This window comes from Syngnathus scovelli, chromosome 3 (genome assembly GCF_024217435.2).
Source record: "Syngnathus scovelli strain Florida chromosome 3, RoL_Ssco_1.2, whole genome shotgun sequence".
Classification (NCBI taxonomy): Eukaryota; Metazoa; Chordata; class Actinopteri; order Syngnathiformes; family Syngnathidae; genus Syngnathus; species Syngnathus scovelli.
This window is the reverse complement of record NC_090849.1, coordinates 16406917-16425268: the sequence shown is the minus strand read 5'-3', so window position 1 is coordinate 16425268 and position 18352 is coordinate 16406917. Positions and strand designations below refer to the sequence as shown.

The window sequence follows — 18352 nt, the reverse complement described above, 5'->3', positions numbered from 1 at the left end:
AAACAGATTATTTTTCTTAAATTTCGCATGGGTGCTAGCTTCACGCAGGTCATCCACGCTTGTGGATGACCAAGTATGTTTGGGGAGGCTCCTTTTATACCCAATCATGGTACCCACCAGTTCCCAATTAGCCTGATCACATGTGGGATGTTCCAAATAGGTGCTTGATGAGCTTATCTCAGTATATTTTCCCACCTTTCCCAACTTCTACTGGACGTGTTACAGCCATGAAATTCTTTTTGAAAACATTTTCTGATGATTAATGATGATAAATATATTACAAAAGGAGCCTGCCCTCTTCCAAGGCGACTCAAATATGTAGTTGCATAGAATCACCAGCAGAGAGAGTTCAAGTTTTCCTCCATGAGGGATTTGCTCAGTCTTTATGAATGTCTATGAACGCAATTAAACATTCCAATTTCCCACGTTTGTCTGTTTTTATTTCAGTCTCACTGAAAATCCAACACTTTTTCAAACACAAGCACTTAATTTCAATGCAACTGCATTTAGGATGTTTGTTATATGAAGACAACAATTCAACACACAAAACAGCAGTAATCAAAAACTCCAGTGATGCAGCAGACTTGGTGTGTCGGTGAAAAATATTTAGGGTGCAAACACTGTAGGTACATGCATCTGGGAAAGTACGTTAGCGGACTGGGTTTATGTCACAAACAGCATGTGGGTAAAATGCCAACAGGCTTCTACAGCAACCGTGCCCTTACAAAGGCAGGACTTCCTGTTCCGCCGGTGCCTGCTGTGTTCACTACGGGCAGTGTTATGTCATCCAGAGGACCAACTTTACTGCCTCTCATGCTTCCTGAGAGAAACATAATTCCTGTCACTCCTTAACCTGTGGAACTAAAACACATCTCTCAAAGTACGTACATTCCCAAGTACCATACTAAGGCATTTGTGGATGGGGATGTTTTTTTTTCTGCGGCCTTTTTTTTTTCCACTAATCCTGCCTTTGAGGAGGATGCCCACCTTTTATATACAATATATTTATATACATGGTTCTGCTTGGCACAGCCAGCAGATCAAAGCACAAAGCAATTCATCACATATTCATAAGGGAGTCCACTCTCTACGTGTACAAAACAAAAGGTTACGAATAACGCCCATGCTTCTTATCATGTCACATTGTTATAACACTGAACTCTCCTAATAAAGAGGGCAGGCAGGCAACCAGCTTATTTTTTGGCTATCAAATATATGAAAAGACATATTAAATGGCTCCCCCCTCCTTTGCATATATGTCCTTATTTGTCTCATGTAGGCAAAAAGGAAAGGAAACGGGATGAACGGGACATGGCATCCTGACTCCAAACAGGCAGCGGGGTCATTTTGGTCCACTAGGTTAGAAAAACATATTCCGAAATCCTGCCTCATGCTCCGGGTGTGACCGCTTCCTGGCCCATGAGGGGGTCGGCACCCTCCACCTCCGCCTGGACCGGGGTGATCTCAGGCTCGGCCGTCACCACGATGGTGTTCTCGTCCACCAGCTCGCACGTGGGGTTGTAGAAGGCTGACAGGGGAAGGTTGATCCTCTGCATCTCGCGTTCGTGCACTCGCTGCTCGTGCTGCTTCTTCAGGTCTCGGCCCCTGCACAAGCGTGTCATTATATTGACTTTCTTAGTTTTCCAAAACCATAGCAGGGACAGCGATTTCAGTTCTCAGGACATTTGCTTTTGTGTGCACAATTGTGCCTTAAATGAGTGCAATATGGTGGTAGTGAACACAAATATATCCCGGGTGACTCAGGGGAAAGCTTTTCTGTACATTAATAAAAACAAAATCAATGCTGAATGGATTCATTTAAATATTGTACAGCCCACGGCCAGAATTGTGTTCATTGCCGTGACGCGCCTAGAGCGGAAACAGGCGCAGATGGTGAACAGAACATGCTGGCTTGACTCATCTATTTTGAGGCTGAGCCATATTTGCACTGATGAGCATCCAAACAAGTGTATTTTCCGTCTAGTCATTTTCTACCTAGGTAGAAGATTGAGAGGATAGTTACACCTTAGCCCAATCGCAGGGCACAATTCAGTACACTGTAAGGGAATTGAACCCAGAACCTTTGATTGTGAGGCAGATGTGCTCACCACATGCCTGTTCCATAAGTTATTTCTACAATGTCTGTGTGATCAGAACGACAAGGGCCAAGCTGTTCTTGCACATAAAAATGAATGATGTAACACTCTCCTCCTCCTAATTAATCAGCCTCTAAAAATAGAGAGCAAATAGCCTACGCAGCTTGTTTGGTAACGCATAAGCGACTCATGTCCTGTTTGTGATTTGGACTTCATAATTGAATGTCTCATCCACATTATCCTATTTCCAAAAACCTGAAATGAAAAAGCTTTACTTTCATTTCCTGCCTTCCCCCTTAACATCATGTTAAAGACAAACAATGCGTGCGGAATGTCCAATAAGACCTGATGCCCCTCAACACACACCGCCATTAAAGTTAGCGTGTAATATAACGGACGCTGACCAACGCGGAGCTCAAAGCTGGAATAAAAGCCATTGTGCTTCCGAAAATTTGAACTGTTGCCTCTAGCAGTAAAACACCCACACAAAGACACATGCACAAAAGAAAGACTAGAAGCTCTTCTTGCACCGGGGGGGGGGGGGGGGGGGGTGTAAAAAAAAGTTTTTTTACCCTATGTACTTTCTACTGCTCATCAAAATATGTTGTTTTCTTTTTTCGACCTCCTCGGATGATTTAACTTTCTGTATTTCTACTACTTTTTCAGACACTGACCTTTTGTAGAAGTAGCCAAACGTGATGCCGGCACCAAGAAGGATTATAACCGCCATCATGACCATGCCGAGGGCATAACCTGAAAAAGACATTCGGCAAATGACAAGTCAGAAACTATAAACATCATCGTGTATATTTTCAGAAGGCTGTACACATACCAAGCGTGCCCAGATCCTTTTTCTTTTTGGGTCCGCTGCGCGCCCGCTGGCTGATGCCCATCACCGGTTGAACAGCGGCGGCATCTCCCGAAGATGACGTCTTTGACGGGACATCGGTGCCAAGGGAGGGAGTGGCTGCTCTTGGCTCGGCCGACTCCCGTGCCTCGGTGGAAGTCAGCTCTGGGAACGCAACAAAGCAGCATTGCCGTTAATAACTTTTAAAACTTGGAGCTCTGCCAATGTAACATCAGCCAAAGGAATGAATCAATAAAGATTGCTTTCTTTCTTTCTGTATTTGTGTCCATTATCACAAGGTACATCTAATCAATAAATGTAGACAGTTGAATGGGACTTATTGAATATGCGGTGTGTTAAATTTACTATCAAGCAGTTTTGGCGGAACCTCAGCTGTCATTCAGTTTATTAATTTTCCATAACTTGGCGGGCAAGTTGAAGCCCAACCCATATGACTGCATGTAGTTAAAACAGGCTCGCAATATTAACTGTATATTTCCTATACTGGTGCTTTATTATGATCAATATAATTTCAAATTGGTGTTTTTATTCAAAAAGATTTTAACCTATTGTGGATGTGTCTGGAGCGTGTTTTACGTAATGAATAGGGTTTCATTGTGTAAGTGTACATATTGATTTTTTTGTATAATGTGTAGAGCAAAACAAAGCGCTTTTTTTAAAATCATAATGTGTGCTTTCTGGTTGCGGTTGCTCCAGTAAGGAGACCACTGATGCCAGAGATGGAAGAGTTTTGCAATCGTGCTTTTGTTGAGCGGTATGACTGCAAAACATTTGGAAAAGAATCTTTTGGAAGGCAGTAGCGCTCATAAAAAGGCCCTGCATGCTCATCAGTCAAAGGAAGTTTGGTCTTCACATCTGTGCGTTAACATTTTCCCCACATCACCCGTTTCCTCTGGAAGAACAAGTTGGCTGTTTACAAAGTTGACGTTTGAGAAATAAGTGACATCATCAAGCGGAGCAGCCAATACGGTTCTGTCTCTGAGGTGAGAAGGCTAACGCGTGCCAATGGAAAGTGGTGTGAGGTGGCAAAAAAAAAAAAAAGTCTGGCAACTGAACTTGGAGACACATAACTGTGGTGTCTGTGTATTGTTTGTTTGAGGAAGGAAAGAAACGAAAGAAAAATTCGACTTGAGCTTTAACGGAGCCCTACTGACCTACTAGTTGGGGAGGAATCTTGTTTTAATTTCACTTGGATTGTTTGGGATGAAAACCAGCGATCCATCAAAGTTTTAAACGAGGATGACATTTTTTTCCCGTCTTGACAATGTTTTGGAAGCTGCGCAAAAATGTCATCTTGTTTCTCCAGAACATAACTCAATTTTAAGCATGTTCGCAAATCAGGCAACCTTCACGAGGAAAGGAGGTTAAAAGTCACCTTGACACATGTCGATGGAACAGAACTGCTTCTGGACCGTTCCGTCGGGGCCCGATATGTAACACCAAGGCCGTTCAGAGGAATCTGGGTTTCGGCAGTAATTGTGATCTCCAACACCTAGACCAGGAAGGAGCAAAACACACATGTATCTCTTACCGATGCGTGATGCTTCCATTCAAACACGCACACACAAACGCACTTGTCCTGCGGTGGCTACCAAGCGCTGGATTCATTAATCATTCACACAACTTCATCACACAACAATGAGCAAGCCGCCATGGGGACAAAGGCAAGAAGAAGCAGCTGCTGTTTCTGCTGTGCAAAGGGAAGCCATTTAACACCATAAACACGAGCAGGGCTATTCACACTGTTATGGAAAATGATTTTAGCATTTATTCCTTCTTAAAGTTCATTTATTTTTAGATGCACAGTAGCACCAATAATGTTTAGTAACACAGATTTGCCCCAGCATTCCTGTACTAGTAACTTAAGTTGATCTACTCGGCTGCTAAAGTTGTTCTTCAAGTGAGCAGAAATGTCATACAGTCATGGGGGGGGGGGGGGGGGGGGAGACATATAACTACATGGTGAGAATATAAATAGTAATAGTTAGCCAGTTACACAATTCCGCCCAAGTTGTGCTCCAAGAGCAATTTTTTTGTGTTATTGGTGAGGATAAAGCTCAAGACGGCTATCAAGAACATAAAAATAAAGATTGCTTTTATTCTTGGTAATAATGTGCATGGAAACAATCAGATGCATTTTTTTTCTCATTATTTTCATCATTCATAAATCTGAGATGTGTTTACTTTTTACCTGTGTTAGGATTATACTGCATGGGCTTGTCCCAATTTAGACAAGTCAGACCTGATGAGGAAGTGTGCGCGTTTCCTCTGTATCCCACTCCATTCGACTCAATGCACTCTGCAGAATAACAACAACATGGCTCCAATCAAAACACGATTGAGAGATTTGCAGAGATTGAATTCTAGATTGATTTAAAATAAACAATTTCACTACTGTATGAGAGAGAGTTAAAGTGTCGGATATTTACCTTTCTGGTTTGCATTTAAAACGTTGCTGTCCACCAAGGCTGCGCTCAGGAAAACAACGTGCAAAGACAGAAACATCCTGCACGGATGACGGAATGAATTCATTTCTCAAGGTAGTAGTTGTTGTTTTTTTATTAAAAAGAGAGCCTGTGCTGAGGGCGACAGACACACTGCTCCCTTCGAAGAAAGTCTCAGCCCTTGTTTTTGCCAAAAAGATCTCTCCTTTCCTGGTAAACAGCCTTGGGCTGGAGGAGGAGCTGCGTGAGGAGCAAGCAGCAACAGCAACAGAAGGAAAAACACACCTCCAGGTCCTAAAGCCTGCGACGGTTCCGACATACCGCGCTTTCGACGTTACAAATGGTAACGCCTCGTCATGTAACACGAGACACGCTCAGTTACCGCCAGTCACAATATATCATCAACAGGTGTTAAAAGTACGTCCCTTACTGTATTTAGTATTTTTTGGAGTTGCAAAATGTGTATTATAATCTCGTTTGCGAGCAGTGATAGATAGATAGATAGATAGATAGATAGATAGATAGATAGATAGATAGATAGATAGATAGATAGATAGATAGATAGATAGATAGATAGATAGATAGATAGATAGATAGATAGATAGATAGATAGATAGATAGATAGATAGATAGATAGATCATTTTGAGGTGACATGGAATTGTGTGCTGTAAAATGGATTGCGCAATGTACTTCACCATAGGTGTGTGTGTCACACGAATACTTTAAATATGGCCTACAAGTGTTCTTCGTGTTATTTAGAGTATTTATGGAATTTGCAATGCATATGTTTCCTATTTATTGACAGTCAGATTTATTTCATAGAAAATTTACAGTAAATGGTTACACAATGAACTATAATGCACAGATTCAGGTATAGAAATTATTCACGTGGCATTGTTTATTTTTAATGATTATTTGATACTGTGATTTACAATATTTACCTTATGGATGACCTTATAATGCATTACAGTAGATTAGAGAAAGACTATGCTGCCCCAGGGGGCCAATACATATGCACACATGCAACAAACATATTGTCCCATTCAAATACTATGTGTTTACAATTGCCACATTATAACTGTAGGATTACTTTTCATGTCTATACATAGCTTCTTGTCTGACCTACATTGACTCATTGCTTTCCATTTATAATCCAAGTCAAGTCTTATCTGGCACTAAGTAAGCGCTCATGTGTCTGTGATCTTCCCCTCCAACTCACGAGGCTTGTTTTTCCACTCAGCTAAAAAGTTGAAGACTCCACAGAGGCAGAGAAATGGCAGCTCTCGTGCTTATTTTCCCTCATCGTCAGTCTGCATTGTTGGCCGTGCTGATGCAGCCAACTCGTGACACACTCAGACAACTCACAGAAGCCAAGCATAGTTCCTTGCAAAGGCTTGTGCAAACACAGCAGCATCTGCACTCCGCACTGTATCGACATTGTGTGCACGTGCAGAGGAAAAACATTCCATCAACACAAACTCAAACTGTGGAAATAAAACACACAATGCTATGGACTGCACATTATATTTGTTATTTTTTCTATAGGACAACAAATAAGAGGTTCCATTATGTTTGACATCAGCGCTTCCATTGCTTCTGCCTTTAGTCAAAATATTGTACATCGTTTTGGATACCTAAACTGTCAACAAAGTAACATTGGAATTGCAGGAATAGCACCTAAACATGAACAGTTTAAGTTCCTTTGAAATTCCCAAACAAATTGTATTGTACGGCAATTCCACATGGACTCTTTTAAGATGCAGGATAAAGCGATGGATGACACAATGGAAAAACACTCGCGTCTTCCCAGTCCAGATGGTAAACATGTGCTTCAATGTGTGCACACAAACCCAATAAAATCACTTGGCATTGTTCCACATTGCCATAGTTGGTCTCTTTAATTAAACAGGAAGCAGGCTGGCTGCAAAGAGGCCAGAAAATTACATTCACAGATGACATTTTAGAATCACAACTTTAGAATGTTTCAAAAGTGTTGAATGCATAAACAACCTGGACAAATGATGAATACACTATTTGTTTTTCATTTCTTTAAGAAACAATCCCTCACATTGTGTTCCCTTCTTGCATAATTGTGTCGCAATGTTTCAAGCTATGATTTGCAATTATCCTTTGAGGGGAAACTTTAATCATAGAAGCAAAAATAAGGCATCCTAAATGTAATGACGCACTTTTGCAGAACTTGTTCTGATTCGTCATGATGCGTCATTGTCAAAAATATCATTTTCTTTGGCTAAAAACAAAAGAAAACGAACACGTCCTACCAGTGTCTCTGTGAGTGAGTCATTTATCACGCCCACCTCAAGAAGAAGCCGAAAGCAATGTGATGATGTAAGACTCTTCTAGTGTGTAGGCTGTCAACAAGCGAGCCCGCACTTGGTCAACTCAGAGCCAGTCCATCATCTTGCACTCTCATGTGGTTAGAGAAATGGACACTTATGCGGGCACGAGGCCTCTAATGGAGCACATGAACAACATGGTATTCCCCCAGCTTGGCACTAAGCGCCAGCCTCTCTTGATGCACTGTCTGCAGATACAGAGGACACTGCAGACTATTATGGCACACAGTAAAATGAGGAGACCTGCCAAGGCTCAGTGCCTAGTTGAAGATTTCATAAATACTAAATCTATTGCACTGGGCAATTAACATTGGAATCAATAACACCAAAAGTGCATTTTGTACCCTTATTAGAAGCCCTCAGTTAACTTGTAGCAAATAATGAAAACTCTTGAGGTCTTGTTAGAAGTGGCAAAAAGTTGGACACAGATTAGGACACTCATGAGCATGAAAATGTACTTCCTTCATTTCATAGTATTTTTTTTTTTTTAGACCTGAAATGTCCCACACTGCTCTAATTACAATGTGAGTAAATTGCAAGCTCACAATAATGATATACATTTTAAATGGTTTTACTCCTTCATATGTGGAACCAAGTTTAGCCTGGGTTGTTAGTGGAAAATGTTTTTTCAAAATCAAATCTGTCATGTTTTAAGGTTGGTTTGATATAACACCAAACAGCATTGGGCTAATCGTTTACAGTATAAATATAATTTAAAACTAATCAATATATTGCGCATTCAATTGTAGGTGCAGCAAACAGGGTTAGCGGGTGCACCTCACAGTTCCGAGTAAGTCGGTTTGATTCTAGACTTTTGACTTCCTGTGTGGCTTTCCTTCTCCCAGTGCGCATGTGGGTTTCTCCTAGCAACTCCGGCTTTCTCTTTTGACAAAACAACAGCATATCTAAGAGGGCTTGCGTGGAACAAAGTCCAGTTGAGTGTAAATATCACATAATCCTATGAGGTCTCCTCTGTTGTCATCATCATTTATGATATCCAATAACTGTAGTCCAATCACACTCAAATGTCCAGAGGAAATTTCCTCAGCTATCTTTGCATATTATTGTGAGTCCGTGGTGTGAAAATGTGACGTCTCCATCTATAGCAGATGCTAGACAAGATCTCAAGTGGACACCGTGCTCACTTAGACGACTGCAAACATCCTTTAAAGTCACCTCCAGGGCTGAAGGATTACAAAGATGTTGCACAAGTTCAGACGTTTTGGAAAGGTGTAGAAGGAAGATGGCTCTTGTTAGCAAGCCCCAAAGGGTGCTGTGAAACCGGGCATCCGTGAGGAGCGTCAGCATTTCAGCTAGGAAGAACAACATTGGAGACAATACTAGTTTTTGTTAGATTTGGCAAAAATACAGATATAATACAGATATAAAATAGATTTGTCTTTTTACACTATTTCTATGTCGACACCTACCCGGCTGGAGGCCTTGACACAATGCAAGATTGTCCAGCAGCAGAGCAGCGTTCTCCTCCGCCCACGTGCTGAGGCGCTCTGCCATCGCTAAAGATTCTGAATACTTTCCAGCCATGCGTAGCAGGTAAGGCAACACATGTGCACACATCACTGAGGGCTCAGCAAACACATTGGCCTCATCCTGCTCATAAAGACTCCCGTACCTGAAGATGACGCCACATCATGGTTAACCTCTAGTCAAGTCTATTTTGATGCCGAATCAGTGAAGCGACCCACCTGCTGTCTGCAACTTCGCTTAGCATAGATCTCAATTCGGAGTGGGGCACATGGCACAGAAGCACCTCCAGTGTGCTCGGTGTGTCCCAGCACTCCTCCAGCAACAATTCTAGCAGAAGTGGTATAGCCAGGTTGACCTGCATGAGGTAGACGCTCCTCTGGGATCCTCCTCTGGCGTGATGCAGCTTGGAGATGAAGCTAGCTGCTTTTGCTCTCACCATCTGGCTCTGGTCCTGCAGCAAGTACAGGCCAGTGTTCAGCAATCTGCATGAGAGACATTTTTGTAGTATTTGCTTTACAGATGCATTAAAGTGGAAAAACTGCGTGGATATAATCTAACAGTACTTGATCATGACAGTTGGAGGAATGAGATTGTGGCTCATTAGGGGAAGGCCAGCCACACAGAGAGCTTCAGCACAAGATATCCTCAGAACTTCAGCAGCATCAGGGGACCGCCGAGTCTCCAAGACATCACACCAGCGTTGGATTACAGAACTGTGAGAACTTTTTTGTTAAAGACAGGAAGTCAGAGCTAAAAAATAACTCAGAATTAAGCTGGAATGAAATGTGTAAACTTGAATTCTGACCATTGTGAAAGCAGGAGGCTTGCGCCTTGCAAAGCCTGGGACAAAAACTCGGAGCCGCTTCTCTGATACTCCAGGTCCGTCAATAACAAATCTAGACACTCCAGAAGAATAGACTCCTCAAGTGGGACTGGTGGAGAAAGAGAATCCCCCGTGGCCATCACTGCTACGAAGGCTGCAAGATGTGCCCTGCGGTATTCCTCAACGGGGCTCAACAGCGCCTCCTTCAGACTGGACTGCAAGTAAAGCGCACTGAAATAAACCACGCTTCATCTTGCCCTACATGCTCATTCATGTTGAGCACTGCCTTATAAAAAGTCCTCAAAAGTCTGCAACTCACCCGAAGCACACTCTGGATCAATTCTTTCAAGTGGGTGTTCAATGAAGCATGGTCCTCCCCCACCCATGTGACCAAGGCCAGCCTCAGATCACAGCTAGCAGATCTAAAAGTTTCCCAGAGGTCACGTGCCCGCTCGGGGTTGGTACAGAGTAACTGTATAGCTTGTTGATGGAAGGAAGACAAGCCAACCTGAAATTGAGGAAATATCTGTCATTATCTTGATAGCATTAGACAGTGTTTATGTATACTGTATTAATATTCTTTAATACATATAGATATAGGGAGGGGGCTTTGGATTTTTTTCTTTTACAGTTCAAATGCAATGCATCAGAATGTGTATAAAAACAAAGCGCTACAGTATCACACACCTGAAGCCCCCGCCGGGGTGTACGGAGTTCGTATATGAGAACGTCAAAGAGTTTTAAGAGAAAAGTCTCGCTGCAAAATGTTCTCAGTGACTCCACAACGGCACCATACGCTGCTCTCACCAGTGGGCAGCGTTGAGCATCTGTGGCAAGCCACACTGATGCCTCCACACTGCTCACCACTGAATGAAGCTCTGCTGCAGACACACTGCGCAGACAGATGAGAAAAGAAGTCAAAGTCTGACGGGTCTGATGACTAAATCTGAGTTTAACGACTCACCAGTCTTTGCCGAGAGTTTTATCCAGGACAGCTTTTATGTGCAACAGTTGCCCGTGGAGCCAGTTGTGACAGCAGCGCTCCGGTGTGCGGGGCAACAGGGCTGTCAGATTGATGAGGGTATTCATGTACTCTGAGGGGGGAGTCATGGCGACAAGCGCCTTGGAGGCCATCACTCTCACACTGTAAATAGGACTGGCAGAGAGCTGGAGTAGAGGAGGCAGGAAGTCCGCTGAGGTTCTGAACAGATAAAGTGAGAGAAAATATTAAGTTGTCGAACAAAAATAATTGAAGATTTATGATTACCTATTGGTGCCGAATTGAGGGCTCTTTGCATTAATAATTTGAAGTTCTGCTTTCAGCCATGACAACTTCAACCACCAATTGAATTAAACTTTCTATACATGATAGGTGGAAATTATACACATTTTTTAATGTATACATTTATACTGCCATATACTTTGATGTTGTGATACTGACTAGTATAACCTTACTCTGTTGAGCCCTGGACGCCAGGCTGCAGTTGGGATAAAAGGGTAAGAATCGGGAAGAGCGATGGCTGTAGGCGGAGCCTGGCTTCCTCAGGTCGACACGGTAGGTCACAAGCTGCCTCTCGCAGCTTCTCAAGGAGGAAAGGTTGGAGCGTGGGGTAGTGGTGCAAAAAGGCGTGGGGGGACATGCCATGCTTAGTCCCACCCTCACTCGTGGGCCTCTGACCGAGCATCCGTGAGCAAAGAGAACCTGGTGAACAAATATTACATGAGCACTCATAAAACCATCCAGGTGAAGCGTAATGTGCTGGTGTCCTACTGTAAAGTTGCAGAGCTGCATTCCTCATGGCCCAGCAAGGAGAACTGAGCAGAGTGAGCGCTAAAATAGCGACACTTGGGGCAAACTGAAGAATGGCGACACTCAAGCAAGATCCACGTACCAGAGCCTGCAGCGTGTGAACTGCGCACACCTATGATGGGCAAATGGAGAGTTAAAAACATTTGAACACATTCCAATCTCACATGAGTTGCCTTTGTGATCAGAAAACACTATTGATGTACATTTGCCTATGCACCTGTGGGAGGTCCAGCGTCTGGTCCCAGTTCTCGGGAAGTGGGACTCTAGCAGTGTCCAGTAAGGTTTGCATGACATGTGTTAAGAGTGGTCGTGCTTTACTGGCCTCCTCTACTGACACAACACACAGGATGAGCATAGGCAACCCTGCAGCCCGCCGTGTTACAGAGGTACAACTAGGAGATTGCACAACTTGCAATGCCTGAGGATATGAGAGTGAGAGAGTGAGATCCTGAGTATAAGCAAGGAAGCATTTATTATATTTATTCAGGCAGTGTCAATATGGGAATGTGAAAGTAATTTACTTGTTGGAGCATGTGAGATGGTATATCCCTGAGCTCAGGTTCACTGCTGTTGAGTAGAGCTGAACAGAATCTGGTGAAACCCACACAGCATCCCTCTACTGCCCCCTAGTGACAAAGAGCAGATTTGTTATTTTCATGCACATGTGGTAGTTCAATATAAATTTCTCTTTGCATGCAGTAATTTTCAAATTTCAAAATGGATTGCAGGTCACTGAAATGTAGTCACTACTGCCTGGGACTCCAAAATAAAAAAACTGTTTTTTTTTGGCGGTTTGACAGTTTTAAATGATGTTTGTATTAAAGTAGTTTTGCAAATAACTCCCTTCCGTTTAAATATATATTTACAATGTGGGGTGTTAGAATTTTGACTGCAACTTTGTAAGTAAACATGATGTACCGCAAGAAGCACGTGACAGACACTTAAACCTACCCAGTGACGGCATTTGAGGAGAATATTTCTAAAAACATCTGATGCCATTTCTAAATGTTGTTTTGTTAGAAAGCATGTGTCAGGCTTGGCTTCAGAGAGAATTCTTTCCACAAGAGATCCTAAAAGGATCCCCGTTTCCTAATGAAAAAGACAGAAATACAAATGAGCAATAGGAGTATTCAAAAGGTCAGATTGCCACAAGATTGCACTGCTACCTTAAGTGACACCCAGCAGCAGGTGAGAACAAGGCTGTGTTCCTCAGACAACAAGACACATTCGTCTTCGCCATCTCCTTGGTTTTCTCCAGATGAGTGAGCTATCAGAGAGCTGATGGCATTCCCCATATCGCAGAAAGAAGGGGGGGCATCTAAAGGAGAATTGATTTCAGATAGTGTAGTTTGCTTTATCCTTTACATTCAAAGCATTTTTAGTGAAGATTACCATTTTCAGTATCCTGCTGTCCGTGCAGTACGCCAAGCAGGAGCAACGAAATGTTTTTCAGCAGAGTTAGCAGATCGGTGGTCAGTGTTGGACCAAGTGAATCACAGATGCTGCATGTGTCCTCCAATAAACATTTCTGTAGGGCGCTCAGAACACCTGAAACCAAAGTCACGACTGATAAAATAACAACTAAACTTAAAAAAACTAAAGGAATGGTGTCCAATTTTTATATTGACACTCACCATGCATAGGCTTGGTTCTGGCAGAAAGCATCACATCTGCCTTGGCTGTGAGATAGTGATCGTCAAGTTCCTTCACAAGGAATTTAATCAAACTGGAAGCCTTGATGTCATGGAGATCACTGATATCAATGTCGCTGTTCACTTTGCCATCAGTAAGGCCTTGCCATCTAAAAAAAAAAAAAAGATCAAATATCTAAAGTACTGTAAGTTCTGAGGGAGGCACAAGGCTAGAGCATACACACTCAAAGTTCAAAGCATTAGGTACAGCAGCATCTTCTAACACAAGAGATTTATTAATTATGCTTGACATATTTAGACAGGTATTAATTTAACAATTTATTTATTTTTTGTGCTTGCAGTCTGCAGCTAGTATGTATAACTCATTGCAAAGGCCTACAGTTGACAAATACTAACAACATCCCCGGATCTAAACCCCGTCCAGAGAACAAAGAAAAACTCATAAACCCCATATGGGGGGGAAAAAAGAAAGTGTCAAATTTGTTGGATGGTTGCAGTCAGAAATTTCACACAGGTCCTGTGTCATTTGTACACAGCAAAAATGTGTTTGGTGGTTGGACTTACTTGTGATGGAGGACCTTCATCATCAGCGCCCCCATCTGAGCCTGCTGGACGCGAGGACTGCACACAAGCTGCTTGGTACGAACGAGCAGAGCCGTGGTGACATCAGCAGGCAGAACGGAAGGGAAGAATCTCAGTAGTAATCCCGCGGAAATTTCGCGAATCTGAAACATCAAACATTTAATTTTTTATCTTAAACAGAGGAAGAGAATAAAAATGAGGCTTGAGCAGCTCTACTTCATTTGTGGAATCTTCCAAACAGCTGATGAGAACCAGAAGTCTTTTTCTGGAGAAGAAGTCCCACTGTCTTCTCGACCTAGCACAGCTAATGAGAGATCCCATGTTCACTGGAAAAAACAAATCAAGGGGCCAGACTTATAAAATACTGGAAAGGAGATATCATTGATCCCGTGAGGGAAATAATATTTGACAATATATTGACACGTCAAAGTGCCCATACTGACCAGGCGGTTGTCCCTTCTTCTTGTCGGGGCTCCAGGTGTCAGTGCAAGTCTCCAGCAGTGCAGACAGTAACAGTAAGACAGTTTTCTTCCTCTGATAACTGAGATCTGGTGTCAAATTGCAGAATACCAGTTGGCTCAACCAGTCCACGAAACCTATGACAGATAGAAACAAAAATAGGGATACATTATAAGCACACACAGATCACTCACGAGTAATTATGCAGCCCTGCACAATCCAATGCTTGAGTTGCATCAAAATACTTTGAATATTGTGGTAAATTAATTTCAATTTGCAAAGACTTGCAAGAATTTTACTGACATGAAAATATATTCCTATTACTATTATATATCTATTATTGTAGTCCTAATACTATCATCAATAAAAAAAATGTTTGACAAATTGGAAAACAAATTGGATTTTTCTTGTTATTTAAAGAGAAAAATCAAACTTTTAACAAAAATGGAAAGCTGCTAAACTGTTTAAATCAAAACTTCATAATGTTATCTTATTCACCTATTGCCAGGGCAAGTATTTCCATCTGGCTGGTATCCTGCTTGGCCTTTTGTAGTTTGATGTTTGCCAAGCAGCCGTCTCGGATCCGAACCAAAAATTTCCTCACCGCTGCTTGAAAATGTTGTCGAAAAAGCGAGGACTCCGAGTTTAAGTTCTGAGGGATAAAGGCTCTCATGATAGCAAGTTCTACTTGTGTTGGAATCTCTTTGGTCTTTGGGCTGCAACACAGTAAATTGAGAGCAGCGAGTCGAACTTTGTCATCTGCAGAGCCCAGGACGAGCTGGAGGATTTTGAGGGTAGAGCTCCCCTGCAGAACCCAGGGAGAGCTTCCAGTCACAGCCCTGTAGCTACTCATAATGAATGCCCAGGCACAGAGGTGGCCTGGTGAGCACGGGTCCAGAGAGGCCAGCAGAGGCTCCACAGCGGAAGGGAATACTTGGAAGGTGCAGGGGAGTAAATATGTGCAGCTGTTACTTTGAAGAATAACTACATATGAGGTCAGCGCCTCAAGAAGGACAGGTAACCACCGTTCGGCCCACTTATTGCCCAGCTGCGACTCTGAAACAGCGTCAGCGCAAAGCTCCCTTCTCTGCTGCTGGATCAGACACTTGTAAAGTTCCGACCCGCATGGAGACAAGTGATCGTTTGACAAGCACTTCAGGAGGTGATTTGGTATTTCAGCATAGTGATCCAGCACCTGCTTGATGAAATGGTTGTGTATTAAACAACAGCGCAAAGATCAACACTACAAAAGCATTTTTGCTCACCGCGTCGGTCCCCAAATATGGAAGTAGAGCACAGAGGCGATGATACTTGGCTTTGGATTCCCAAGGGAGTTGGATAATTCGATTTAGTAGAGTCAAATAAAGAGGCTTCTTAATGTCACCAAAGCGCTCACAGTCCATGTCATAGAGCTCCAACAGCAAGCTAAAGGTAACACGGGCACAGTCGGACACACCTTCCACCTAACAGTGCACATGAAGACAATTTGTAAATAGGTTTAGAAAAGAAATAATGATCTCATCACTCAAAGTAAACATACAACTACAAAGAATGTAAAGCTATTCCAATTAAGCAGTTGAACTCACTGGACTTTCAGCACTGGTCCAAATGATAGAAACGAGCTGTTTCTGCAGGTTGCTACCATCAGCCAGAAAACGGCCACCCGTCATCTTCCAGATATGAGGCACACATTCTTTAACCTTCTTTAGCCATAGTAAGAACACTGCAATCATGTGTCATATTTGAATAGGTGATTCTTGCATGAATTAAAATCACGTCTTTATCCGACTCACCCTCGAAGGCAAGGTAGTGACCATTCAGCTTCTCCTCGCATAAATCATAAAGCAGAGGAAACAAAGCATCCAGCAGTAAGCTGCCCTGTGAAGACAACTGTGCATCATTTAGTCAATAAAGTCAACATGTTGGTCATCTTATGTCAATTATGCAGGCCAACATATTTACCTCTGCGCCCGCTGCACAGGAACTGAGCAAAATGTGAGGTTGACAGCCCGTCAGGAGGCCCCTGCTCATTGCCAGCTGACCCATTCCGTCCATCGAGAGGGGGCAACACTGCACCCGAAGGGCCCCCACAGTCAGCAACTCTTGAGGACCAAAACTTTGTTAGAAGCCTCCGACCAGTCGCATACATATGTAGAATTTAAAAATGTATACTAAAGGAATGGTAGCGAATTTTACAACACCTCTACGATATTTGGCTAGTGCTCAGTAGCCCAGCAGTGATGTTGTACCTGAATGAGAGCTTTGTAGAAGAGCCCAGGCAGCAGCTGCACCTGTGCTGCTCTCTGATGCCGTGTTGATGAGCATGGCCACGGCGGTCCCCGCCAAAAGACGAGTGTCTCTGTTCCTGCTCTGAAAGACACACAAAAAAAAAAAACTAGGATGAAAGAAAAGCGTTGTGAAGGGTTTGAGGATGAATCAAGAAAGAAGACATTGACAAAAATATGCCGAGTCTATTTAGGTTTTAAATAATTAACAGAAAAAGTTATAACAAACCTGCCCAAAGATTATTTTTGTGAGCGCCTGCAAGATTTCCTTCATGACAGGGCTCCTCTCTGTTTTGTCCCAAATTGCAAATGAAACCTCTTTAGACAACAGCTGAAATATCTGGAGGCAAACCTGCGAAAATCACATATTAGGGCCAAGATGACTAGCTGTTAAGGAAGATCATGGATTCTACACATTACCTCAAGTGGACTAACCTTCACAGCCATGTAACATAGCTGCCCATCACGCAGGGACTCTTGTTGCAGTACTAAAGGGAAGAACTTGGCCAGTTTGTCCAGAAAGGAAGGACAAAGCTCCCGCCACACATCACGGCCCACAGCACTGACCTCCAGGAGCATACAGGCTGAAAGTGTCCAATAAAAAAACAAAAAAACTGAGATTAATCTTTTTCTCTCTCTCTCTCATGTTGCTGTTTAACGACAGCATATAATGTGCCAGAAAAGTGCACCAATACGGTGAACACCAACCTCTCTGAAGGTCTTCAAGGGAGAATATCTGGAAAATGAAACAGTCAGCATTACCTTCCTGCAGCTTTTGGGAATGCCAGCAACGTTTTGAACCGAGTTCCTGTGTACCTGCTCAGAGTGAACGACAGAGTTCAAACAGATGTAGATCTCGTCAAACACCAGCTGATGATCCACCTTCGCCAGATGTTGCAACATCTGCAGAGAAGGAACAACTGGAAACATAAGCGAGATGACACTTGAATTTGATCAGCAAGCAAACTGGAGAATCGACCTGGTCCACTTTTCTACATGCTGTGGATATCTGCACCATGCGAAGCTGCAAGGAGACGAGTAGTCTGACGAGAAGTTGGAGATTATCACGCTTCAGAATATGAAGCTTCACGATCTTCAACAAATGGGCAGCCTCGTCCAAACTGCGCTCTTTACTCCTTTTAACATCGCTCCTGTTCACAAAGGGTATATATCGGGGTAATATTAATGTCATCCTCAAGGCTGGGAGGGTGAAAAAACAAAAAACAAACCTGGAGCACTCCGAAAGTTTATCCAAAACGCGCTCGAGTTCTTGATTGCCATTGGCATACGTTTGGTCGATGACACAGTTTTGTAGACTTGTCAGAAGTTCCTCAAAAGACATCATTAAGTCTGCCGCATTGACAGCAATCACGAGACAGACAACCATGGAGGTGTGGATCACAATCACGATGGATCACAACACCGCTACGACCAGTTGGAAAGTTGTCATTCTGGCTTCATAGTGACTTACTGCCACCTGGTGGACG

At 42.9% G+C, this 18352-nt stretch overlaps 2 protein-coding genes across 3 annotated transcripts; both read right to left on the bottom strand.

Annotated features, from left to right (window-relative positions):
- Positions 1-418: 418 nt before the first annotated feature.
- Positions 419-5646, bottom strand: pik3ip1 (phosphoinositide-3-kinase interacting protein 1). The gene is made up of 6 exons (XM_049716673.1): positions 5394-5646; positions 5156-5263; positions 4340-4456; positions 2929-3108; positions 2771-2849; positions 419-1605 (listed from the first exon to the last, which is right to left on the bottom strand). The coding sequence occupies exons 1-6, from the start codon at positions 5494-5496 to the stop codon at positions 1389-1391; spliced, it is 804 nt and encodes a 267-aa protein (XP_049572630.1). The 5' UTR covers positions 5497-5646; the 3' UTR covers positions 419-1388.
- A 2384-nt stretch (positions 5647-8030) lies between these two features.
- On the bottom strand, positions 8031-18316 carry si:ch211-225b11.4 (tRNA (32-2'-O)-methyltransferase regulator THADA). Of its 2 annotated transcripts, XM_049716668.2 has the most exons (31): positions 18095-18315; positions 17845-18016; positions 17682-17768; positions 17574-17601; positions 17301-17449; positions 17095-17217; positions 16830-16950; positions 16543-16682; positions 16374-16470; positions 16167-16303; positions 15846-16043; positions 15079-15775; positions 14565-14717; positions 14338-14447; positions 14104-14264; positions 13522-13688; positions 13280-13435; positions 13054-13205; positions 12839-12976; positions 12409-12513; positions 12105-12305; positions 11849-11999; positions 11533-11779; positions 11042-11278; positions 10765-10969; positions 10397-10585; positions 10060-10292; positions 9818-9976; positions 9473-9736; positions 9197-9399; positions 8031-9106 (listed from the first exon to the last, which is right to left on the bottom strand). In XM_049716668.2, the coding sequence occupies exons 1-31, from the start codon at positions 18250-18252 to the stop codon at positions 8811-8813; spliced, it is 5634 nt and encodes a 1877-aa protein (XP_049572625.1). In that variant the 5' UTR covers positions 18253-18315; the 3' UTR covers positions 8031-8810. The 2 variants fall into 2 exon arrangements, with proteins under 2 accessions (XP_049572625.1, XP_049572626.1); XM_049716669.2 differs by lacking the exons at positions 8031-9106; positions 9197-9399 and having other exon boundaries at positions 9533-9705; positions 18095-18316.
- Between the last annotated feature and the right edge of the window lie 36 nt (positions 18317-18352).